Source organism: Schistocerca serialis, chromosome 3 (genome assembly GCF_023864345.2).
Source record: "Schistocerca serialis cubense isolate TAMUIC-IGC-003099 chromosome 3, iqSchSeri2.2, whole genome shotgun sequence".
NCBI classification, from domain to species: domain Eukaryota; kingdom Metazoa; phylum Arthropoda; class Insecta; order Orthoptera; family Acrididae; genus Schistocerca; species Schistocerca serialis.
In genome coordinates this window covers 216,924,326-216,948,755 of record NC_064640.1, presented here as the reverse complement: position 1 = coordinate 216,948,755, position 24,430 = coordinate 216,924,326, and the positions used below count along the sequence as shown (strand labels likewise).

The window sequence follows — 24,430 nt, the reverse complement described above, 5'->3', positions numbered from 1 at the left end:
GGAGTGAAGCTCTCTTTGCTTTTGCAGTAGTTTCCTAACTTTGTTGTTGAACCATGGTGGATCTTTCCTGTCCCTAACAGTTTTACTCGGCACGTACCTGTCTAAAATGCATTTTACAATTGCCTTAAACTTTTTCCATAAACACTCAACATTGTCAGTGTCGGAACAGAAATTTTCGTTTTGATCTGTTAGGTAGTCTGAAATCTGCCTTCTATTACTCTTGCTAAACAGATAGACCTTCCTCCCTTTTTTTATATTCCTATTAACTTCTGCATTCAGGGATGCTGCAACGGCCTTATGATCACTGATTCCCTGTTCTGCACTTACAGAGTCGAAAAGTTCGGGTCTGTTTGTTATCGGTAGGTCCAAGATGTTATCTCCACGAGTCAGTTCTCTGTTTAATTGCTCGAGGTAATTTTCGGATAGTGCACTCAGTATAATGTCACTCGATGCTCTGTCCCTACCACCCGACCTGAACATCTGAGTGTCCCAGTCTATATCTGGTAAATTGAAATCTCCACTTAAGACCATAACACACAAAGAAATTAAGAATTAAACTATGTAACAAATAAGTGAGCTAGGAGTATACGACTTTCTGCTGGCAGCTGCTTATCCAACGGCGGCAGGGAGCACACAATAGTTATGAAAAAATGAGCATCAAAAACCATAAACCTCTAAAACAGAAATAGTATTTCAGAACCAGAATTTAATGTTTGTAAATTTTAAAAAGCTCTATGTGACACTTTTTCACATTACCATAGCTTTGATTTTCATCAACAATGGCTTTAATATTAAAGGGGTCAATCGTAATGTTCGCTCAAACTTTTTTCGTATTAGTTTTGATCTGGCACACACTTTGTGGTAAATCTTTCTTACTGAACTGCATAAGCTCTTTTCCTGTAGGCTCAATTACATGTTACTATCTGAAGTATCTGCAAGAACCAACTCTCCATCTTCTGAAGATGAAATAGAAAAGTCTCTTTCAAATAACTGTTTTGACTTCTTTGTAACACCTTTGGTTGTCTCCTCGGGCTTTTTTGCTTTATCAGGTAGCCTTTATTTTCTGAGCATACCCATCTGAAGTAATCACTACTGCAGTTACATCAACATGACTTCTTTTGTCGTCAGGCTGTGGAGAGTCTGATGATACTTTCTCAAGGAGCAGTTCTTTGAAACTTTTGGGACTGTTCCTTCGGCTTCTTCATGGAAGAGTCAGACTGATGATTTGATACAACAGTATGCACAACAGCAGGCATGCGTTTTGTAGAAGGCCCAGATTCTACTGTAGCAGGTCCTTGTCCAACAGAATAATTGTCTTCTGAAATGTGTGTGTGTGGGTGGGGGGGGGGGTGATGGGGGGGGGGGGGGAGGAGGAGGAGGAGCAGACAGAAATTCTGAACAACAATTCAGCCTTTATCTCCATCCATATCTGCAGATGATACAGAAGCTACATTCAAATCATGACCTTTCTTCTAGCTCAATGAAGGGGTTTGTGTTTCTTCAATGTCAAACCATGGCTTTTCTTGCAGTTTTGGAACCAGTCTTCTGCTGATCTATTATTGGTAAAAGGACTATGAATACTGCACTCAGTCAATACATTTTAGAGTGTCTTTCACTTCCCATTTGTTGATCCAAATCCCCATTTGGTCATACATTTTGGTGAGCTTGCTAGTTCCACTTCATCTACAGGAATAATTGGCTTACTTCCAGCTGTACCATTGCTTATTCTTTGAGATGAGAAAATCACAAATCCTCCTTCAGTCCACATTTCCTGGCAGCACTTCTGGTGCTTACACTGGGATTTTCATTCACTTCAGTAGTCACTCTTGGTAGCTGGTCCTCTGGGTAGGATTTACCTTTCTTGCCGTATGTTTGAAGCATTTTCTACAACTGATGCTTTTTGCTTGAAATAAATCAAATTTACCTTGTAGAAGCACTCAATATGGCATATGAAAATTACCCCAAAACATATGAAAACACTTCAGTTTCTTTCAAAATTTCCATCTCTGCCACACTATTGTCCGGAAATTTTATTTCTAGCTTGAAGAGTGTTTGATGTAGACTGAAAACGCTGCAAAAAATTTAACTATTGTTGATGCACTGCAAAAATCAAAATTTAAATTTGAAAATAATGAAATGAAAACTTGAATACTAATTTTTTGCAAAATATTCTATCCAAACCAATGCTGCTGCAAACATAATAGGAAAATAATTTTATTCAAAGTACATACTGCTGCATGAGAAAGACTGCTCAGACAGAAAAGTTATTTGGCAAAAATTTATTTTTCTGTGGGAGTGATGAAGTTGTCTGTTAATTACCTCAAATTTACCTGTCTGAAAATTACATCAGGCTACTCTAACAAAGCACATATGCAAACTGTAACAGCCATCTTTTATGTATGAATGTTTCAGCTAATGTTTTTCTCCTTCTTTCAGTGGTGTGTGTGTGTGTGTGTGTGTGTGTGTGTGTGTGTGTGTGTGTGTGTGTGTTTTTTTTAGCATACAACAGATGAGGAGGCTGATGATATATCTTTCCAGACCTGATATACCATAATCTATTAGTTCAGCATCCAGTGCCTTGCGATATAAATTTTTTTCTAACCATTTTTGGTTACTCTTCCACTTAATTTGTATTTCCATCACACAGTGGCATTTAATATGCACTAAAGTCATTTCCATGTATTTTTTAAATTTAACTTATTTCTAACCATTCTCTCTCATTTCCCACTGATTTTAGACCCACTAATTTTGCTACCTGCATTCAGCTCTCATCTGTCCAAAATGAAATCATTTTATTTTCACTTCTATTATATTGGTACTACTTATATACACAAAGTACAGAAAGTTGTACGTTTCCTGCTTGTGTTTTTCACAGTATATTACACAAAGGCTGGTGCAACTGTATCTCACCCAGAGTAGCAATAATTTTCTGTGTATTATCACCTGACAAAATGGGTTGCACTACTCATATCCTACTTTCAGTCAACAACCTTTCCCATTTCAAGTCACTCCAACTATAAGCTTCACAACACATTCAAATATTCCAACCATTGTCTCAATTTGAAACTTCCTAGTATATTAAAACTGTGTGCCAGACTGGGACCTTTGCTTTTGCAAGCAAGTGCTATACAGATTGAGGCATTCAAGCATGACTCTTGAGATACCTTTCTCCTGCATACTTTTGGGACTAGCACTTTTGGAGGAAATGATACTGCAGAGAAATGGCTCAGCCACAGGTTATGCGATTGTTTCAGAATAAGAGTTTCACTGTGCACTGAAATGGAACTTCCTGGCAGATTAGAACTATGAGAGACACTGGGAGTGGAACTTCCTGGGTAGCCAGAACTTCTGTGAAATTTGGAAAGGTAGGAGGAGGACAGGCAGAAGTAAAAGCTGTGGTGGCAGGTTCTAAGTCATGCTTGGATAGCTCAGTCAGCAGAGCACTCACCACAAAAGGCAAAGGTCTCACCTTCAAGTCCCGGTCCAGCAGACAGTTTCAAACTGCCAAAAAGTATCAACTCAGTGCAGACTCCACTGCAGAGTGAAAGTTCATTCTGAAACCACCTTAATTCAATACAATTCCCACTTATTTACCCACTTTTTTCTCCTTTTCCTATTGTCTTATTCTTATATCCAATATTTTGCAACTTCTGCAACTTTAAACTTAGTAATCCTTGTCTCATTGTTTTAGTGTTTACACCACCACCTTCCTAGTATCTTTTTATTAACAATTCAATTTTTACAATATTCTGGGTTATTATGCCATGATCAAACGAATTTATTGGAGAAACCCAGTATTTCGTTCATATCTATGGAGAAAAACTTCAAGGGTGGTTGTAGCTTCTATGAAGATCCAATTCACAACTTAACTCCTATTAGAATTACTCTTGCATTTAATAATCTCTAATGTCTCTCCGTATAGCCTATCTTAGTACTCGCACATGGCTACCAGGACCTGAAGCTTATCAAATCGAATCTGATGGTCTCCTGGCTGCAAAGCATATCCTGCAACAGCAGATCTGTTTCTCCCCTTCCAAATTTGCTTTCTTTTCTTGTAGTCATTATTCCACTGTTCTTTTTGTAGTATACACTTACACATCCCCACAACTCCATGGATTCTTTCTTCTACTCACTCTCTTCGCCCATTTTCATAATCTTAAAAGGTCTTTTGCAACAAGCACACAGTTCCACTTTTCATTGGCTTCCAAATATTGTCATTATTATCAAATAACTTCCTCACACTCATAAAATTATAGATTCCTCTTTTTCTGGACGAGCATTTGTTCTAGTCTTAACATCTCATCTTATCTTTACTTTCATATTTTCATTTATTTCAGCCCTCCTTTTTTAAAAAGCAAATAAAAACACTATGTGCCTTTTCCTTACTCTCTTCAAAATAGCTTCCACATCGCTTCTTTATTCCTGTTTCCCCTATTGTGGTTACATTTACTCAATCAGCATATACGAGGTAGGCTAATCAAAAGATACTTTGGTATTTGTACTCTTCCCCTAGCTTCCACCTTATTTATTTCCCTTTACCCAGTATATTCTATATCACCTAACAAGAATTTAGTTTTGTGATGGTTAATAATTTTCTGTCATTTGCTTTAGTTCCCTTCCTTCATTTACTTGAGTTTGAAGGCAACAAAAGAAGTTTCAGACAATTTTAGAAATGTAGAAATAACTTACCTGGATGGAAGTAAGTATGGCTGAAACGTCATATGTGGGACTCCAACGATTCTGGAGTATGTCCAAACATATGCCACCATCTGCATACACATTCGGATGAAACATTTTGGACACAAATTTTACTGTTGGCGGTTTATTGGGATATTCTTCAGTAAATTCTATAGTTAACTTAAATGTGCCATCCTCAAATGGTGTGTCGTGTGGCCTGAAAAAGATTTTTGAGTTGTAAACAACAATTATTCAACAAATTACAGAGTTACTCTTGGCTGCCAAATGGTTCAAAACTTGTAAGCTAGTAATGAATAAGACCAGTATTTGAGAATGACAGCTCTTAGTCACTTGTAACAAACTTTACACATGATTTCAAATCTTTACGAAAATTTTTCTCGCTACTGGCAGTCTTCATGTCCTGTGCCACAGATAACAGAAAATTTTGCCACATTGTTCATTAACTTTTCTTCATCAGAGCCTCAAAATCTCATGAACTCACTGATGAAGATAGTATGTTTTGCCATTGGAAGCAGTCTCCTGTCACTATGCAATACAGCAGAACTATTGGTCCTGAGTGGAGAGCAGTCTATTGCCAGAGGAGGTATACGGCAGCAGGTGATGCTGCCGCCACATTCCGCACGCCTCACACTGGAAACAATGGGAACCAGTGGTGCTGTCTGTGGATGGTCAGTGCAGTCTGCAGTCTGTAGTCTTGTTTGGAATCACATTTATTCTGACAGATATGGACTTACAGTGTGAGTGGCTTTTCGATTGTGAGGTGCTGTTGCTAACATAAGGGTGTATACACAGACAAGGAAAAAAATTTCCACATTTCCCGGTTAAGAAAGCACTTTTTCCCCACGTGAAAATACATTTCTTCCAAGGTTAAAAATACACTTCTTCCTTGATAAGTGACAGTATACTTTCCCTTCAAGCTGCAAAAATATCAGTCCTTTGAATGGTAAATTTTTTATACACAAGCGTAGAACTTCCCGGCACTTCAGAGAATGAATAACATCGGGGGGGAAAAAGAAAAAGTTTTTGAAAGATCTTTGATGTGCAGCCACATTAACGTTGCATATTTTCGTATTCATATTATGAAAGTTTAGAATCGAATTTCACCAAACACAGCACATCAGTTTCCTAAGCTCTGAAATCAAGAATGAAATGCACATCTGTAAGCCAATCACAGCTCATGTCATCTGATCTCACCAGCCAATGACAGCAGGTATTCAGAGCATAGGACACGTGATGTAGTCAGCTAATAGCTACATCGCTTATGTAGCATGAACACACAAATATGGAAAGTTAATGGTTTTAATTAATGTACACAGTGTAGCTACAAGAAAAGCTAAGCTTTCACATATAATATTGGTCCTTTTGCATGTGTTACTCTTCCAGATACATCACACAAATGTACCAGTAAAATTTTATATGACATTAATACCTGGTCTTCTGGGCTCGAAATTCCTGTAAGTGGCTGGTCCTCAATGTGTTAAGTTTTAAATGAGAGTCAAACGTAAAATAATTCACCTTGTGTAAAAGGAAATTTACTTTGACAGTAATGCTTTTCAAAGCACCATTCACAATATTTTCCCAAGACCTGTTAGAAATAGGTTCACATTTCTGCAGTTGCTAGAGTGTGCCAGAAAAAAGGCATTACTGCGCTTGGGCAGCTACGATGACGTAGAAAGCCTGTATGTTCATATATACAGGGTTGAGAAAAATTGTGTCACGAAATTTTAACCCTGTATAGCTGATGCCAGTAGGAACCAAAATTACTACATTGTATAGGTCAACAATTCACAATTTTTAAACTACAGAACCTTGGCGCCATGCACTTTGATTGGCCGAGGGATTGCCCTGTTGCCGGATGCTCTGGACAACACATGAACGCGAATGCTTTGCCTGCCGGAGATCACAATGCATCCAAGGCGGCCCAGACACTCTTGGTAGCGCGCCAGCCTTCCACTCTGGGGGCAAATCCGCCAGGGTCCTGACACATCCATTGTAGTTTCATGATAAGATGTACCAGGAACAAACCCATCAACAGCTGTTAGTTCGTGTACAGGAAGTCTTTTACAAATTGTGTCAACCCTGGAAAGGTACTTTTTTTTTAGCTTGGACATTGTTTACTTAAGGCAGGTACTCAAACTGATACCCTCTGGCATGACACAAGCTTGGTAATGTCTAACGGTGTTTTGCCGAACACTCTGAAAGATTCTTGGCAGAGCCCTGATGTGATTGGTGGCATCTTGAATGCAATCCATTAATTCCTATTCCTCTTCGTTTCTAGGTGGTTCACATCTGGGTAGGTGAACTAGAACCTTGAAGGATCCCCACAGGAGAAAGTCCGGTGGCGTGAGGTCTGGCGATTGCGGTTGCCATGTCCTACAAGCACCTCTGCCAATTAGCCAACTACCCGGCCACCTAAGAGTTCATTTAAATATCCACACACAGCACGATTGTTATGTGCAGGTGCTCCATCATGCTGCAACCTCATGCATAGCCGTTTGTCCAGGGGAACAACTTCCAACGGGCTGGGTAGAGTTTCTTGCAAAAAGTGAAGGTAATTTGCCCTGATAAGTCAAGGAGGTAGATGGACCAGCCCAATCAGAAGGTCACCCACAATGCCTGCCCAAGTGTTGAGCGAAAATCGTGCCTGGTGTCCGTGGACATACGTGATGTGAGGATTTACGATTTACCCTTGCCCAGTAATGAACGTTTCGAGTGTTGAAAAGGCCATCCCGATGTAAGGTGCATTCGTCGATAAACAACACAATGGTGGGGAAGTCGGAATCTCGGGCAACACATTGCAGAAACCACTGGCAAAACTCTAGCCTGTGTTCATAGTCCGCCACAGGATTTAGGTCTTTGACAGGGTGGAAACTAAATGGATTCAGGCTGTCATTCCTCAAAACCTCCCGACTAACTGACGAGTGACCCCTACGTCATGCCCAACCGCTCGAGTACTTGTAGGTGCTTCCTTGAAGCACTCGAGAACAGTCCCCTCAAATGCATCATCCCGTCGTGTTCGATGTCTTCTAGCATCACCACGATATCCCACTAACGAGCCTGTTTTGCCAAGTCGCCGGTGAATTGCTGTTAACATTTGCAGGTGTGGGTGGCGTCTTGCTGGGTACCATTCCTCATACAACCGTCGAGCTTCATGCGCATTACCATCAGCTAGTTCATAAACAAAAACCGTATCTTGTTGTTTTTCAAATGAATACTTTGCCGCCATGCTTACTGTATGACTAAATCCAGGTGACGTGTGTGCTCCAAAGCAAAGCTTGTGTGGGAATGCCTCTGAGAAGAGGAGGAAACAAACAGCAAGACCTATCTGACACGTGTGCATATCACGGTGGGGCGGTGACGGGGCGAGGGACATTTGTATGTGTGAACCAACAACCATAGTGCTGCACTTCAACAAACGAATGGCAACAGGGCAATCCCACAGTCAATCTGAGCGCATGGCACCAAGTTTCTGTGGTTTAAAAATGGTGTGTTGCCGACCTACACAACATCAGTAATTTTGGTTCCTACTGGCATCAGCTATCCAAGGTTAAAATTTTGTAACACAGTTTTTACATGATGTCATAAAAGAAATAGAACATCAGCGGATACTGGAGCATCAAAATTCTGTAAACCATACTAAAATGCATGACTCAGCTTAAAATGCACAATCGTATGTCCAGATTCACAATGAAGTAGGCTCAACTTGACATTAAGCTTTTCAGTGTGGTTTTTGGGACGCAAATTTTCTTGGTGTACCAGTACTGTATTGTCTCATGTTTGGTTCTTTATTATGGCATAGCGCCAGAAGTGCCAGAATAGCCAGAAGATGAAAATGTGCACTCTAAATTCAGTGAGCAGTTGAAATTACGCAATAGTGTGGAATGAAACACTTTGTTTCCAATAAATTGACTGCCTCTGTGGAAAAGATTAATAAAATCCACATTTATTTAGCAAACCGACAAAAATAACTTCATTATTCTGCAAGGCGATTAATGCTTGACTGCCAAAAACATGGAAATAAAACAAAATCAGGAAACTGAAACTAATAACATATTTTGAATGTATTTTAATTCACTTGACAGCACCCGCCCACAGAAATCCATTTTGTTTTCATTTGACATGAGAAGTGTAAATGAAGAGGAAGCAGCAAAATCACTATACATGAACATGGCTTACGTGGAAACTAACCCCCTCCCCACTACAACCCCAGATTGCTCTGTGCTTGTGCAAATCTAGCAGCTTGGGTCCACCAGGAAATTTTTTCCAGATAGCATCTGGCTGCTTGTTACTACTGCTGATACAGCTAACAGCCACACTTCAAGTAGCCAGAAGCAGGAAAACGTACTACCCATATGCACCTCAACTGTGCATTCGCATGAGCCCGCTGGCAACTGCTTAAATGAACTTCGTAAACAGTTGTGGCATCACCCTCGTCAGCAGCAATTTAATGATATTAAGTATTCCATAGTCTTCGTCCTAAAGCCTTTGAAAAATTTTGCTTTTTATCAGTTCTTCAAATCAAAATTACAAAAATTTAACTGATGGCTAAAACAACCAAAAATTCCCAGAATTATAAAACATTCTCGGGTTTCTTCCAGTTTCCTCCCAGATGAAAAGATTCCTGGGTTTTTCTCGAACTTCCCAGTTGTCCCGGAACGCATACACCCTGTAACAGTTCTGGTGATGGACAATGAGAAGCAAATACAACGAATTATGAGCTAGATCTGAGCAGCTAATGACACTACTCATTCGTAATTTTTCTCTGCTTTGTAAATTAAGTTAACCAGTATTTTGTTTCACTCGCAACAGTTTAAACTGAGCTATCAGGTATTCAACATTTGGTTCTGAAGTTCTAGCAGGAGCCATGTTTATAGAATTTTTTTTTTTTTTACTCCAGGTCCACCTAATAAAGAAACATTTTTGGATTTACATAAAAAAATAGAGTTGTTGCATATCAGGTAGACCTGAAATCCAGTATGTTTTGGGCTGTCACATCCCATTTCAACCACCATCTCATAAAAACAGGGAGGAGCAGGGAGGGGGGCATGAACAGCAGCACCCGATCAAATATTCATGGCAATCAAGATTGTAAGATTGACCGATTCTCACTGGCTACTGTTTACTATCACCCAACTGACTATGAACAATGATAATGAACTGCCAACAGTAGCACGCAACTGAAGAGCCACAGACACCATAATTGCACTTTACATTTAATTCTTAATTTTGTGTAGACTTGAGGATCTCCTGCGTGACAGTATGTAGTGAGATTAACTGGTACAGATTGGTATGTTTTGTGGATGTATACTGCTGCTCTACCCTCCTCATTCATATCACCCTTCTTGTGGTTGATGTAGCCTTTAAACACATTGTTGTCTGTATGTAATTTGTCAGTTGTATACATAGGTACATGGTTCCATCCTGTGTCGGAATCTTCAATACTTCCATATATATCCTTAAATCATTCACATTCTATCGCAGTACACAAGCCATTTATCTGAAGAAATTTTCTTTCACCATTTTTCTTCTTCTTCTTCTTCTTCTTCTTCTTCTTCACGTTGGACACGTCGTCAGCATCTGTATGCAATTATATTTCAGAGAAATCTTTGTTGGTTAATACTGACCACCTATTTAATGGTCTTGTACTAGGTTCATTTGGACTTTGCTTTTGGGCATGGATTTTGCCTTTTCTTGTTGTGATACAGGCTATTTGGATAAAGTTGAACAGGTTTGTGTAAATAGCTTTGTGGTTCGGAGTTTTCTCCTTAGTTTGGTAGTTACCTTTGCTGGAACTGGATTAGAAGCAGCTGTAAGCTTAGTAGCATGGGTATTATTACACATACATGCCTTTGTGCCAATATCTACTGCTTATGTTTACATGGCACTACGACTTTAACAGTTTTTCTCTGTGTGGCAGCAATGGGAAGTTGCAGGGTTTATATTATTTTTTTGTCTTAATATATGTAATTCTCCCAGTTACATCAATTTCTTGAATTTTCTTTTCTTCTGAAAACATTGGGCAATTCCTACTCCAAGCAAGGTGATCACCTGAGCAGTTATACAGAAGTCTGCTGTTGAGCATGATGGTCCTGCTTTGTGGACATCTTTCCCACATTTGCCATTACACCCTACTGTGGTGAGACCAAATATGTATCATTTATAGCACAGCATTAGAATAGGTACATAGGGGCTTATCTTCAATCAAACAAATCCAGCCTTAATGTGCTCTGGAAGGACAGGGGAAATGAAAGTTAAGTTTTTTGTCAGAATTTAATATTGTTAATATTGCAAAACCTGGACAAAGCATTTGGGGATGGGCATCTTCCGTCTCTTTAAGCATGACATGCCAAAATAGTGGGGAGAGCTTCACTCTAACCAACAACAAACACCCCATTGGTGGAGACATTGGGAGACAGTTTTAAAAGACAAACCTTTTACATTCTTAATAACTGTATAAACATACATAAAATTAAACACAAAAGACAAAAATATAGAAAGTATTATTATGCTACATTTTGATATTTGCACAAACTACACGAGTGTTAAAAGTACTTAAGAAAATGAGCACCTCAGAACCAACTACTAGAAGAGTATCCTGGGACTGAGGAATGGTGGAAACACAAACAGGAAGCTGCCATTTGTCAGAATGCAGGGAGAAGCTGAGAGAGTGACACAGTAAAGAGGCAGGCTCGGCAGTGCACGTGTATACGGAGATGGAAGAACTAAGCTGGGATGGTGTCATCACTGTGACACCTGCAGTGACCAATCCAGACAACATATTTGGAAACTTCATTTAGCTGAGTTACAAATAATTAATACTCATTCTGGATGGGAGGTGGTTGTGCCTAAAGGTGTTTGTACCAAAGTCAAAGGCGGATGTATGTCACCCGCATAACAATGTAGGAACCTTCCACAACTTCACAGTTGAAATTGTAGTAATTCAGCATGGGAGATAATTTAACAGCTGCTAATAGTCATGTATGCAAAGGTTTGTGGTTTAATAGAAGTAAGCTTCACAGATTGCTGAATACATTCACATTTCATAAAAATAAATAAAAATTATCAGTGGATTTCCTTTAGAACTGTTCTGATGTTATAACAAATTACTTGACATTGAGAAGAGTTATACTAGGATTTTAGCTGCCCTTGATGTGATGAGAATGGTATAAGAACATATTACTTGTGAGAGAATACAAACTACGATAAGTGGCAAGCACCACTGACTTAATTCACTACATTTAAATGTCTTTTCTTGTGCTGCAAGAAAGTAGCTATGTCATGATAAATGTCCACTACATATCACTTGCCTTGTTTGACAGACAAATTCTGCCATAGCAAAAATCTAAAATATTTGTCAAAACAAAACTTAAAAATGGTAGTTCACATTTAATAAATGTAAGAGCTTATTTAATGTGTAGAGAGATCTTGCAGTTTTAGAGGATTTTGATTATCAGCGTTGGTATATATACCAATACATGTATTGTGTTCATTGGTTGCATCATCAGTCTGCAGTAAATTCATGACTGCAACTGGGAATGTTTAACCACAGTACATAGAGAGAAAACATTTAACAACTGTTGTTAATCAATAAACCAAGATTACTTAAGCAATATTACACCAATATGGTGCCCAGGTGATGGGACATGTGTGTACTGGGCTGTGATAGGCAGATAGAAATAGTGAATGGCAAGTAAACCCACAGTTCTTTAAAGAATCAAACTCACATGGAGATAAAACAACTTAAAGCATCTTATTAATTTACAAATTAGTTAATGTGTTAAATACTTGACTTTAAGCACATAAGTGAGAAAAAGTTTAGTAAAAGGTTTGAAATTATGCTTAAAGTTAGTTTGAATTTACTAAGGCTCTCATTATGAAGCACTGGATGAATACAGTTGGGGTAACTTGCACACCATGTAAAAACTAAAAATAAAAAATAAGTCAAATTTAAAAAAGCTAGATTTTCATGCATCTCAATTTTTATGGCATCATGTCTCCTGAACTATATATTGTACAATAATATAATTTTGAAGGTACAGTCAGTGGTATATGTGGATAAAGTCTACAAACAACGTTGCAAATAATTAGTAGTAAAGAAGTAATAAAACAAAACATTGTGTCTGATACTGACGTTTGACTGTATGAACAGTGAAAACATAGTACATGATAAACATTTTCCTTCCATCATTTTGTTGAGGGTGTCAGCAAGAAAATATTTTGTGAAGGTTTGAAATTATGTGAAGTTTCTTGGAAGTCACTGGAAGTCATTTTCAAATACTAGATGAATGTAGTCTGGATACATGCACACTGTCAGTTACACTGCCTCACAACAAACACAAAGTTTCTAACTGGAATACTTGCCTTATTGTGTTAAGCATTTAATGTAAGACTATACCTCCTATTAATGACAGCATTTCAAATTTTTAAATTAAGTCAATGACTACATGAAATATTGAAAATCAAATTTTGTTCCTCTTGGAAGGCATTATATAGGCAACCTGCAACTGATACCAGGTGCCAGGATAATGGTTTAGTAATATAGATACCTGCACGGGCAAGAAGATGTTTTCTTTTGTGACCTCTGCGTAACTGCAACCATTCAAGAGGTAGCCGGGGATCGCTCGGTCATTTAAATCAAAAAGTTAGCCTTCCCATGTGCTCAGCAGTTACACACCTACTGGAATAACAACAACGACGTGTGTGTGTGTGTGTGTGTGTGTGTGTGTGTGTGTGAGAGAGAGAGAGAGAGAGAGAGAGATCATGTAAACACACAAGAGTCGCATCAATTCAAGGGAACCTTTTACAAATTAGTTTTCCAGTGACAGAATATGTTTGTAACAGAAAGAATGGCAGTAGAGAGAGCAATTTTGTGACCTTGTACTCGGGCAAGTGCAGTAAAGTGTTACAAGCTCACCCTTCACTATCTTTATAATATTTCAGAGCTCCATTACACATTCCACATCCTATTATTTTTTCAGGTCAGTCATGTCTATGTCCATGATATCTCACCAATTTATGACACCACTGCTGACAAAGAGAGTATTGTTTTTCTACAGCTACAGCTTACAGAGTCTGGTGCCTGGTTTCTCGGGAGACATAGTAGTTTCAACCAAAAACATCCCACAGTGGAGTCATTTGACTGACTTTTCAGTTCAGCAATACTTTCCAACAGTTTGTTAATTCAGAAGGAGGATACTTTCTCAAAAAAATCGTCTTCAATTAATCACAATAAAGGCATTATGAAACTGTTGTGCCATGTTGTAATTGGCATAGTTTGCATTTAGAGATTTGTTTTTGTGTTTGTGAGATCCCATGATGATGTCAATTACAATTGGGGATCTATATAGCCCAGCCAAGCAGAGCCTGCATGCTTGGGTAAAGTTATATGTCTAAGGTATGGCAAGTTTCCCAGAGTTTGCCTGATAACGACTGCTTTGCCTCAAAAGCCACCCATTCCATTGGCGCACAGCATACCTTGCGACTGACAGTTTTGTTTTGAGCTTCATACCTTTTCCGCCATATAGAAAGTTAAGCCAACACCACATGCTCTCCAAAACATCATACAATGGTCCACTGTTGTGCTCCATGGTAGTTGTTGAAGCATGGTCAGAGCACACAGTAACAGAAGACTGGCAGTGTTTATGAGCCCAACAGTTCAGGGGGGCTCCACGTTAAGTATGCCTGTGCCCAGTGTACTGGCAGACCCCAGGAGGGAGTGTGGGGAAATCAGCTCTTCCTCTCCCCCCCAACCCCAGCCAATTTAGGGAAACAATGGAGAACCTTAATCCGATTGGCCAGGCAGTATTTTGAACTGCCATCCTCTCAAATGGAAGTCCTGTATCTTACAACTGTGTCATTTCGCTCAGTAATTTATCTCAATGATCAGAAAGTCTCGTTTATTTTTATTTTTTTAAATTTTTTTTACAAAATCAGATCAGAAATCGTCATGTTTCTTGTCGCAAAAACAAACTTATGGCAATACACACTGTTTACGAAGAGGAATTGCACCTTGAAATCTTCTAAGTAACAGCTTTTCTCTGTTAACAAATGCTTCCGTTTATTCTCCAAGGTATTTAAATCAGCTATTCTGAGATCAGGCAGTAGTCTTAATTGTTACTTACACGTATGGACTAAGGTCTGCAGCTTCCTTCCTTCCTTCCTTTTTTACTTATAATTCTGTGAGAGTTTTCCCTTCCCCATGTGTTTTAGTTATGTACATTACTGTTTGTTAAATTATGTTCTGGCTTTAGTTTCACAAACATGATTGCTTGCAGGATGCACATAGAGTAGATGGTAATTATTTTATATTTGAGAATTTCTTTACAAAGCACTCTCTTGTTTACCTTAGCTACCACTCCGGCTGGCTCATTTGGTAGTCTAAAAAGCCTGTGTGTCTGTATAGACTGCTGGTGCCCCACCCCGTGTCTCAGTACCATCATACTGAAGATGCAGCTGTATCAGCACAAAAAATATATTTACATACAGGTACTGTGGATGAGGAACGCTAAGATCCATTCCAGTACACACACACACACACACACACACACACACACACACACACACACACACACACACACACACTTGGACTGATTTTCTTACAGATATGATGTATGGGCTCATGGAAAGAGTTTGGTGTTCCTCAACAATAATACCCAAAAATTTATGTTTTTTGTATACACATGTGGAGGTGTAAATGGAGTAGGGAAGGTTGGGGTTAACTGAACCCAGTTAACTGGAACATCACATTAATTAACAATTGAAGAGGTAAAACTATTTTTTGGTACCATAAAGCTGTTGTCTTAGGTTGAATGTACCACTTGACCATATGTGGCTCCTGTATGTTACCTAAATATGCAGATAAATATAAAAATGTCGAAACCACCAGTAAGATTAATTTTTTCTCATATCAAACAAATTCTCCTACGATTTTAATTACTAATACTACACAATTTTGTTTGTTCAAGTTAAATTAAGTGTTTATTGCTTTATGATACTCCATGAAATAAAAGTTGTGAATGGAGCCATTTTCCTGCTATTTTGAAGATTTCTGATAAAATGAAGGTGGGAGAAAGTTGCTCATGAATGAATATAAATGAGGAATTCTAGAGGAACACCTGCCAGTGCCCCCAGAATTACCATATAAGACATCATAGCCTTTAAGGTATAGCATATCATTTGGCTTTTACTGTCTCCACCATCTTGAAAGACTTCAATGTCTATGGTATTGAAATCCAACATAGTTACCGACCAAGATTTTTTTTGTCGTCATATGTAACAGACATATCTCTAAGAAGTTCAGCAACAAACAGCAGATCACTCAATGGCAGAAGATACAAGCAAACTTGCACATGACAATGTGTACTATCCTTGGACATCAGACAAGGTCAGCAAACAGAAATTACAAATCATGCAGAAGTTTGGTCATAATCTAAGACTGGTGTAAGAAAAACAAGAGATAGAAAGAAAGGAAAATCCACGGTTCCTTACCATTGGACTAAATAAACAACAGTTAGATGCAGCAGCAGAAGACAAAAAATCAGAGCAGAGGCCAAAAAAGCATATATTCAAGGAAGTGAAGCCCTCTGTCAAATGCCAAATATTCAAAGAGAGCAGCAGCAGCCCTGAAGATGCTGGTCATGTCCAGTACATTGATTACTCTGATAGTGATTTGCACACAAGCAGTGATGAAAATATCAAAACAATGAAGAAGGGGACTTCACTGTAGTCAAAGAAGAAGGGAGAACTGCCATGAGTGCTCACTACTATGTTGCTCAAGTTACTGAAATGTACAATGACACATAGGAAGTAATTTTTTTAGAAGAATTGTTTCAACTACAAAATTTGGAGCTGCAGAAGATGATTCCTTTGCTGCTTCAAATGAAATAATTGGCAAACTACCCAGTCCAACAAATGGCACTAGAGCTTGGTTCTCGATTGATGTCACTGGATTCATTGTGAAATAGTTTTGTTATTTCAACAATTTTTTCATTAATATAATCATAAAGGTGTGTTTAGCATTGTTACTAATGTTGCTGCAATGAATTTTTTATATTTTGAGTCCTGCAATTAATTTAGTTAACCGAGAGATCCTGTCAATCCTGTCATATGGTTCAGTTAACCCAGCCACTGGGGTTAAATGATCCAAAAAGTAGGGTCAAAGTTATTTTCCACTTCTGTAAAATGTGAGACGCTGCACAAATGAAAGCACCCATAGTTTTCATAGACGGTCTATGTTTTACTCCAGATTCGCAAATAAAAATTTAAAAGAAAACCATTCTTTAAGTAAAATTTCAAGGAAAAAAAAAAAAAAAAGGTACAGTTAACCATAGCTTCCCCTACAATTTATGTTCAGATTATAGCTAACCATTAACTGTATCGTCATTATCTTCTTTTTATTTACTTATTTGAAGTATGGTAAGTTACAGAATACTGTAACTGATTTCACTACTGTTGGCAGTAGTTTGCATATCACAGCCCCAGCTGACAAAGGATGGGTTGTCAACATAGCTCATGACCTTGCAATTTTGTGGTTCAGTTAAATCATTATCACATACAAGGAGCAAATAAGACCCTAATATACTTCCTTGACATACACCAAATTGGAGTATCCTGCAAGTTGATTTAGATGTTCGCTACTGTTCATTCTAAAAATAAGTTAACTTGACACACTGTTTCCTGTTCTTCAAACAGGAGGTAAGCAGTTGTAAGGCTACTCCTCTCACACCGTATTCTTCTAATTTATATAATATAATGGTATGATTCACGGTATCTAAAGCATTACACATATAAAGAAAGTGTATACTACTACCTTTTCTCCTTTATCCAGTCTGTTTAATATTTCATGAATAAAAGTTTCTACTACTGTTACAGTAGATCCTCTTTTTCTAAAACGATATTGTAGATTGTTGAGTGGCTTATGTTTGATTAAATATTCCTCAAATTGATTTAATATTACTTTCTCTACAATTTGATAAGTTCTGAAGCTAACAATATTGGCCTGTTGGGTCTTTTTTTGTTTTTTGTCAGTTTTTATTCCCTTCTTATACACTGGTAGAGTTTCAGTGACTTTCAAGAGACCAGGGAATTCCCCATGTCAGAGGGATGTATTTATTAGGAGCATCAGAAGCTTCTTTTAGCAGCTTAGTGATTTTAGTTTGAAGTTTGAAATGATTTCTAGGTCCCCTTCAGTAATACCATGGTTGAAAAAAAAATTGCTAATGTTTATAACTTTAAAATTTGGTTCCCCATCATGTATTTCAATTGTATTAAACTTCAGTATGAATTTCTCACACACTTCTTTCATGTCATTTATTATTTCATCATTTTCTTTTAACGTTAGGCTGTTGTGTTCACGATTTCGCTCTTTCCAAACTACTTATACATTATTTTCCTGGTTGTTTTACGAACACAACTGGAGTTGTGTATTTGACAGTCTTATTTCTGAGCTTTAAGGTGGTCAAGGAATGTTCAGTGATTTTGCAAGGGATGATTTACAGCTTTGTTTATGTCTTTTATTAATGGACATGTTTCATTTAAAATTCTACTGAATAGCTTACATAAATTTTCCCATTAACACTTTGCCGTCCGGTAACACCACAGTGGTATCGCGCGCAAAATAGCGGTCATCGGCCGGCGACACCACAGTGGTGTCATGATCATAGTATCACACAGTGGCCGGTGACAGCATTTTAGTATCTTTTTCATCGTGTTGGTGTTTTGCTTGCGTAACAGTAAGTTACACACGTCAACAAGGTTTTTTTTTTGTTTTTATAAGTAATTTTGCACTTTCATCATGGCAGATGAAAGAGACGATATGATTATTTACGATGAATGCATGAACGTCTTGTCTGACATTCTGCAAGACTTGGCCGATTGGGAAGAAGACATTGGATGTGTGTCAATCCATGTGAAGTTGCCCAGTGATGGTTGCTTGACCATTTTTAAATATTTTAATTTTTTTGTATGTGATTGCCCTATATTTGAGAAGTTCAAAACAGTTTTTTTAATTTACCTTTCACCTTTACTGAATAGCAGCCATTTTCATTTGTAAGCGCGCAATGATGATCCAGTTTAGAGACATTAGCAAAAATATGAATATCTCTGCACTGGGTTAAGTTACAACATTGCTATTGACATGTCTTTTTTTAGGAAAGTGTCCTCTACAACATTGTCTATTACACAAAATACCCTAAATTCAAAAATAACCAGTCAAAATAATTTCCAAAAGTTTGGTACCCAAATTTTCAAAAATCCACTTTTTAGACTCAAAAATAACAAACAAGGAGTGATTTATGAGAGTCTTTTTTTTCCTATAGTTAGATATCATACACTACTAGCCTCATATAGAGCAAGAACACTTACAAATGTTTGCTTAATTTTTTATGAATTTTTGTAATTTTGAGTGGTTATTTCTGAATTTAGGGTATTTTGTATAATAGACAATGTTGTAGAGGACACTTTCCTAAAAACAGTCACGTCAATTGCAATGTTGTAACTTAACCCAGTGCAGAGATATTCATATTTTTGCTAATGTCTCTAAACTGGATCATCATTGCGCGCTTACAAATGAAAATGGCAGCTATTCAGTAAAGGTGAAAGGTAAATTTTTTAAAAAACTGTTTTGAACTTCTCAATTATATGGTAATCACATATAAAAAATTTAAAATATTTAAAAACGGTCAAGCAACCAACTTAATTTTTACTGGACCACTTCATTTGGATTGACCCATATCAAAAAATTGAAAGTGAAGAATCGTTGGAAGATAGTAAAATACATCCAAGAAGAATTCAGCGAACGCCATGATTGCCAACTGATTCGGATGAATCAGACGAAGAGGGCAGATTACAATTTACTGAGGACCAATAATAAATTTGAACGATCTCTGGGTCCACACATATTTCCTAAAGATACACAGAGCATCGTGGATATCGTAGAATTATATACTGGGTTCAAACTATTTGAATATATTAGCAACGAAACCAAGAAGTATTACGGTCAAAGTTGCAATAGGAGGAACCTGGATAAAAAAAAAAATGCCAAATTTGTCGACGTTACGGGACCCGAACTTAGAAAATGGTTTGGGCTTGCTATCCTTATGGAAACTGTATAAAAGCAAGGATTGAGGATAATTGGTCAACGATTCCATTGATAGACACACCGATATTTCACAAAATGATGTCCCGCAACCGATTCAGACAAATATCATTTTTATATTTTTCTGACAACAATAAACTGGAAAACGCCAACCGGTTTTTGAAAGTGCAATTCATAATTGATTATTTTTTCAAAAAGTTTAAAGAAACATTTAATCTAAGTCAAAACATCTCAATTGATGAAGGAATGATTCCGTGACGTGGACAGTTAAATTTTAAAGTTTACAACCCATTGAAAATTGCAGAATATGGCATACTCATTCAGATGCTGTGCTATTCGAGTACAGGATACATTTCCTCATTCAATATATATTCCGGCCCTGGACAACCTTTAGCAAAAGCTGTGATGGAACTATTGACACCTCCTTATGGAAAGAGGCATCACCTCTACATGGATATTTATTATAACAGTGTAGGACTTGCAGAGAAGTTACTTGAAAAGAAAATTTGAGTTTGTGGAACGATACGGCAAAATAGAGGATTTCCAGAAAAATTAAAGCGCGCAAAAGTCAATGTGTTTGAAGCTTGTCTTCAACGGAAAGGTGAAAAGTGGCCGGCGACAAGCCAAGTAACCTGAATTAGCGCTGCAGCTGCCAAGCAAATAAATTTGTATGAGACGTGCGGACAGCAAAATGTTAATCATTCACATCAGTTGCTTTGTGTACTGATCCACATTTATCATTCCTTAATGCCATCTTAAGTTTATTGTAATCAAATTTTCTTTTGTATGCACTTCTGTGAATTGAATTGAGCCCGTGAACACTTAGAGACTGCTGGTGTTCGACAGCCAGCAAGAGATGATTTACTACGCTTAACCGCAAGTCATCCACCCTGATGCCACCCACTCCGACCAAGAGCCTGACAGGCACCTACTCCTTGGCATATGTGGGCAGTTAATGGCACAGGCATCAGCAGAACGATTCCTGTGTGGTCAGGGGGCTACAACCAACAGGGTACATGGCAGCTCCACCAGAACAGACTGGCTACTGTGCTGGATATCAGGTGCAAACGAGCTAATAAGTCCCTCATCATCGACAGCACAGAAAGAGATACTGCTCAAAGGATGAAGGAAAATGCACCCAGGAGGGTCACCTCGCCCAACAGCTAGAGAATGAGTGGAAGTGCAGATCCACGTCGACGAAGGGTGTGGGAGGTCTCAGCACATGATGGACACTATGCATCATGTACAGGGCCCTTCCCCAATAGGCTCACTCTTCGGGAAAATTTTGAAAAATGGAGGTCAAACCCTACAGGGGACCATCTAACCCCCAGACCCGCTGGGCGGGAGGGGGGGGGGGGGGGGGGAGGAGGGTCATTACTGAAGTGGGTTTCCTGGAGGGCAATAAAGACTGCAAAATAAAGGGAAACAAGTTGCTGCAGTTCTAGCACATGATGGCAGTATCCATTATACTTTTGTTACAGTGCCATTGTTCTGATTAGGTATGAAAGGATCAGGAAGACCAGCCATATCCCAGTACCACTGTATGTCACTAGAGCAGACAAGGCAACATAAATGAACATTGGCTCAGAATCTGTGTGGGGAGATTTGGCGCCTCCAGGATCCCTGGAGTAACCTTCTCCCAATTCATCTTCCTGTTGTTCTCCTATTTCAGCCTTGGCAGCAGCGTCAGTGGCCTCACTTCCTGTCAGACCAACGTGACCAGGGACCCACATAAACATCACATTGGTCCATGAAGAGTGAGCAAGCGACAGCTTTCCTGCACCCATTGCACTAAGGGATGGATGGTGTACAGTACACAGAGGCTTTGAAGGGCACTAAGAGAATCTCAGCAGATGACGCAACTGAGAAGCCTGTGTCGCCAGATGTACTGCACAGCCTGATACAGGCTGAAGAGCTCTGCTATAAACTGAGCAGTGTTCCAGAAGCAACAAACAAGAAACATTGGCGCCAATGACAAAGGCACACCTGACACCACAGTCAGTCCAAGAGCCATCAGTGTACGCAAAGGTACTAATGTGAAGGATGTGAAACTGAAGGCGATGGACAGCTGCACGAAGCCAAGGTAGTGAAGGGTTCACACACACTGGGAAAGTGGCAGGTAGATTGAAGTTAATCTGCTGGAGAAAGAGCCAAAAGTGAACTCCGGGAGGTAACAGAGAAGAGGTACACACCCCATACTGGCTATCAAAGGAGTCATCGAAGAAGGAAGCATAGGATGAGTGGCCATGCATGGCAGACAAATGGCTTGCGTATCTGCCGAGCAGAAAGTCGCAGGGGTAGCTCGGCAGCTTAGGCGTACAGACACTCAATCGGGCTTGTGTAAAAGGTGCCAGTGGCCAAACAGATGCCACAATGGTGCATAGTATTGAGAGGGCATAAGAGGGACGGATGTATACATGCACAAACAAAGCACCCATAGTCTAGTTTTGAATGGACAAGGGTCTGGTACAAATGGAGGAGGGTGGTTTGACCAGCTCTCCAGGAAGTACTACTGAGTACACATAGGGCATTGAGGGACTGCATACAGCGGGCTGCCAGGTAAGATACGTGGGAGGACAAAGGAAGTTTCCTATCAAGCGAGAGCATCAGGAATATTGTAGTTTCAATGAATGAAAGAGTGGGTGTTCACGTAGGTGGGATAGGTGTCAGCAAACAGATAGCACACAGGAAATGGTCACTCACTCAAGTATGTGTCAGAACAGACCACTTGAGATGATGGGCAAGCTGGGCAGTGCAGAGGATAGGTCCAAATGGCAATAGGCATGTGTGGAGTCTGAAAGGAACCTGGCTGCTCCTGTGTTAAGGCAGAAGAGGTTAACGTGAGAAGATTAGCCAAGAGGGCACCTCTCTTGACAGGTTCTGGGAGAACCCCAAAGGGGATGGCACACATTAAAGTCACCAAGCAGCAGGAAGGGATTAGGTAGCTGCCCAATAAGCTGGAGTAAATCTGCCCTGGTGACAATGGGAAAAGGTCAAGTGAGGAAGGAAAAGGCAAACTGCAACAGCTTGGAGGTGGGTAGTCAGGGAGATGGGTTGACTATGATCATCATCTCGTATGAGCAGCATGACTCCCACATGAGATGGAATGCCATCCTCAGAGGGAAGGTAAAAACAGGCCGTGAAAAATGCGGGAGCTCAAAGCCGCCGTGAGGATGTGATTTTATTTCCTGAAGGTAAAGAACAAGTGGACGCTGCAAATCTAAGAGCAGCCGTAAATTCTCTTTGTTGGATTAAAGATTGTGAATGTTCCATTGGAAGAGAATCGTGACAAGGAAAAAAATGAAGGGGAGGCTGCCGAATGCCAGCCTTTGAAGACTCGCTGCTACAGGGCACAGAGGCAGGAGGATCCTGCTCCATAAGGTCTACAGAAGTGCCGGCATTCTTCTGTCGGTGCCTGTGGAGTCCAGGGCAGAAAAACGGTTAGTGGTGCGCACCAGTGACATGGAGATCAGGTGGGCGAGGGTATCACGTGGCGACACCATCAAAGGGGATCTGCAAGTCAGCGAGGGGAAGACTGCATTTTTTGGCTTCTTAGAGCCTTTCTGGTTGGCAGAGGAAGACTCAGATGTTGGGTGGCTCGAGAGGCATAGGAAGTCTTCACGGGAGCATTACTTCTGTCCTTTCTGGGCTGCCAGTTGTGCAGCAGGTGACTTTGCCCCATGAGGCCAAAGTCTGGTGGCGCGTTCCACAACTGGAGGAGGAGATGGGGACACTACCATGATGCTCGGCAATTTCACAAGTGTGATGCTAAATTTGAGGTTGCATATCTGCGTAGTCATGTCATCCGTGGAGTGAGGCGTAGCAAGAACAGTATGGTAGGTGCCAGATGGTAGAACGCAGGGCTTCCAACTAGCCAACAACTTGCGAGCGACCAAATAAGGCACTTTTTCCTTCACCCAGATCTCCTGTACAGCCCACTCATGGGACAATCGCGGGAGGCGGCAGCATGGTTGCCATTTCAGGTCATGCAGCAGGGCAGAGGAGGCAGATAATTGCCCTTGTGAGCATCCCTATGACAGGTTACAAATTTGGCTGGGTGTAGGCAGGATTCTCGAGTGTGGCTGTAACAATGACACTGGTAGCAGCGCATTGAGTTTGGAATATACAGTCTCACTGTGATAATTTCATAACCTACTTTGATCTTTGATGGAAGAAGCACTCTATATCAAAAGTAAGAAAAAGAATGCATGTGGACACTAAGGAGCCATCAACTTTTTTCATCACCCGATGAACTGCAATGACACCCTCATCAGAAAATTACATTTGAATTTCTGCCTCGGTCAGACTATCGAGCAGCCTAGTGTAAATAACATCACAGGAAGACTTCAGCATTCAATGGGCCTCGACACAAACAGGATAGCCACGGAGGAGTGAAGCTACAAGCAGTAGTTTTGCTTGAGAATCAAAATTATAGTGCGCGTTCATTTATGTTGGCGGCCGAGTTTAGGTTCGTTCTGCGCATCTGATGTCACAAAACACAGTCAGCCAATGAACAGAGAACAACGTTGCCAGATCTGGACTGCAGTTCAGAGCATGGACGAGTGTCTTCAGTTTTAGAAACGTTCAGTCATAAATAAAGTAATAGAACAAAAGCAATGTCTTGATAGCAGACTTACT

At 39.6% G+C, this 24,430-nt stretch overlaps 1 protein-coding gene across 3 annotated transcripts in view; it reads right to left on the bottom strand.

The window, feature by feature from the left end:
- LOC126469945 (ubiquitin-conjugating enzyme E2-17 kDa) overlaps positions 1-24,430 on the bottom strand; it is a 94,604-nt gene that overhangs the window by 35,499 nt on the left and 34,675 nt on the right. For all 3 annotated transcript variants that reach the window (XM_050097352.1, XM_050097351.1, XM_050097353.1), the window contains exon 3: positions 4,690-4,894. In XM_050097352.1, the coding sequence (XP_049953309.1) occupies positions 4,690-4,894 (205 nt within the window). The remainder of the gene's footprint in view (positions 1-4,689; positions 4,895-24,430) is intronic.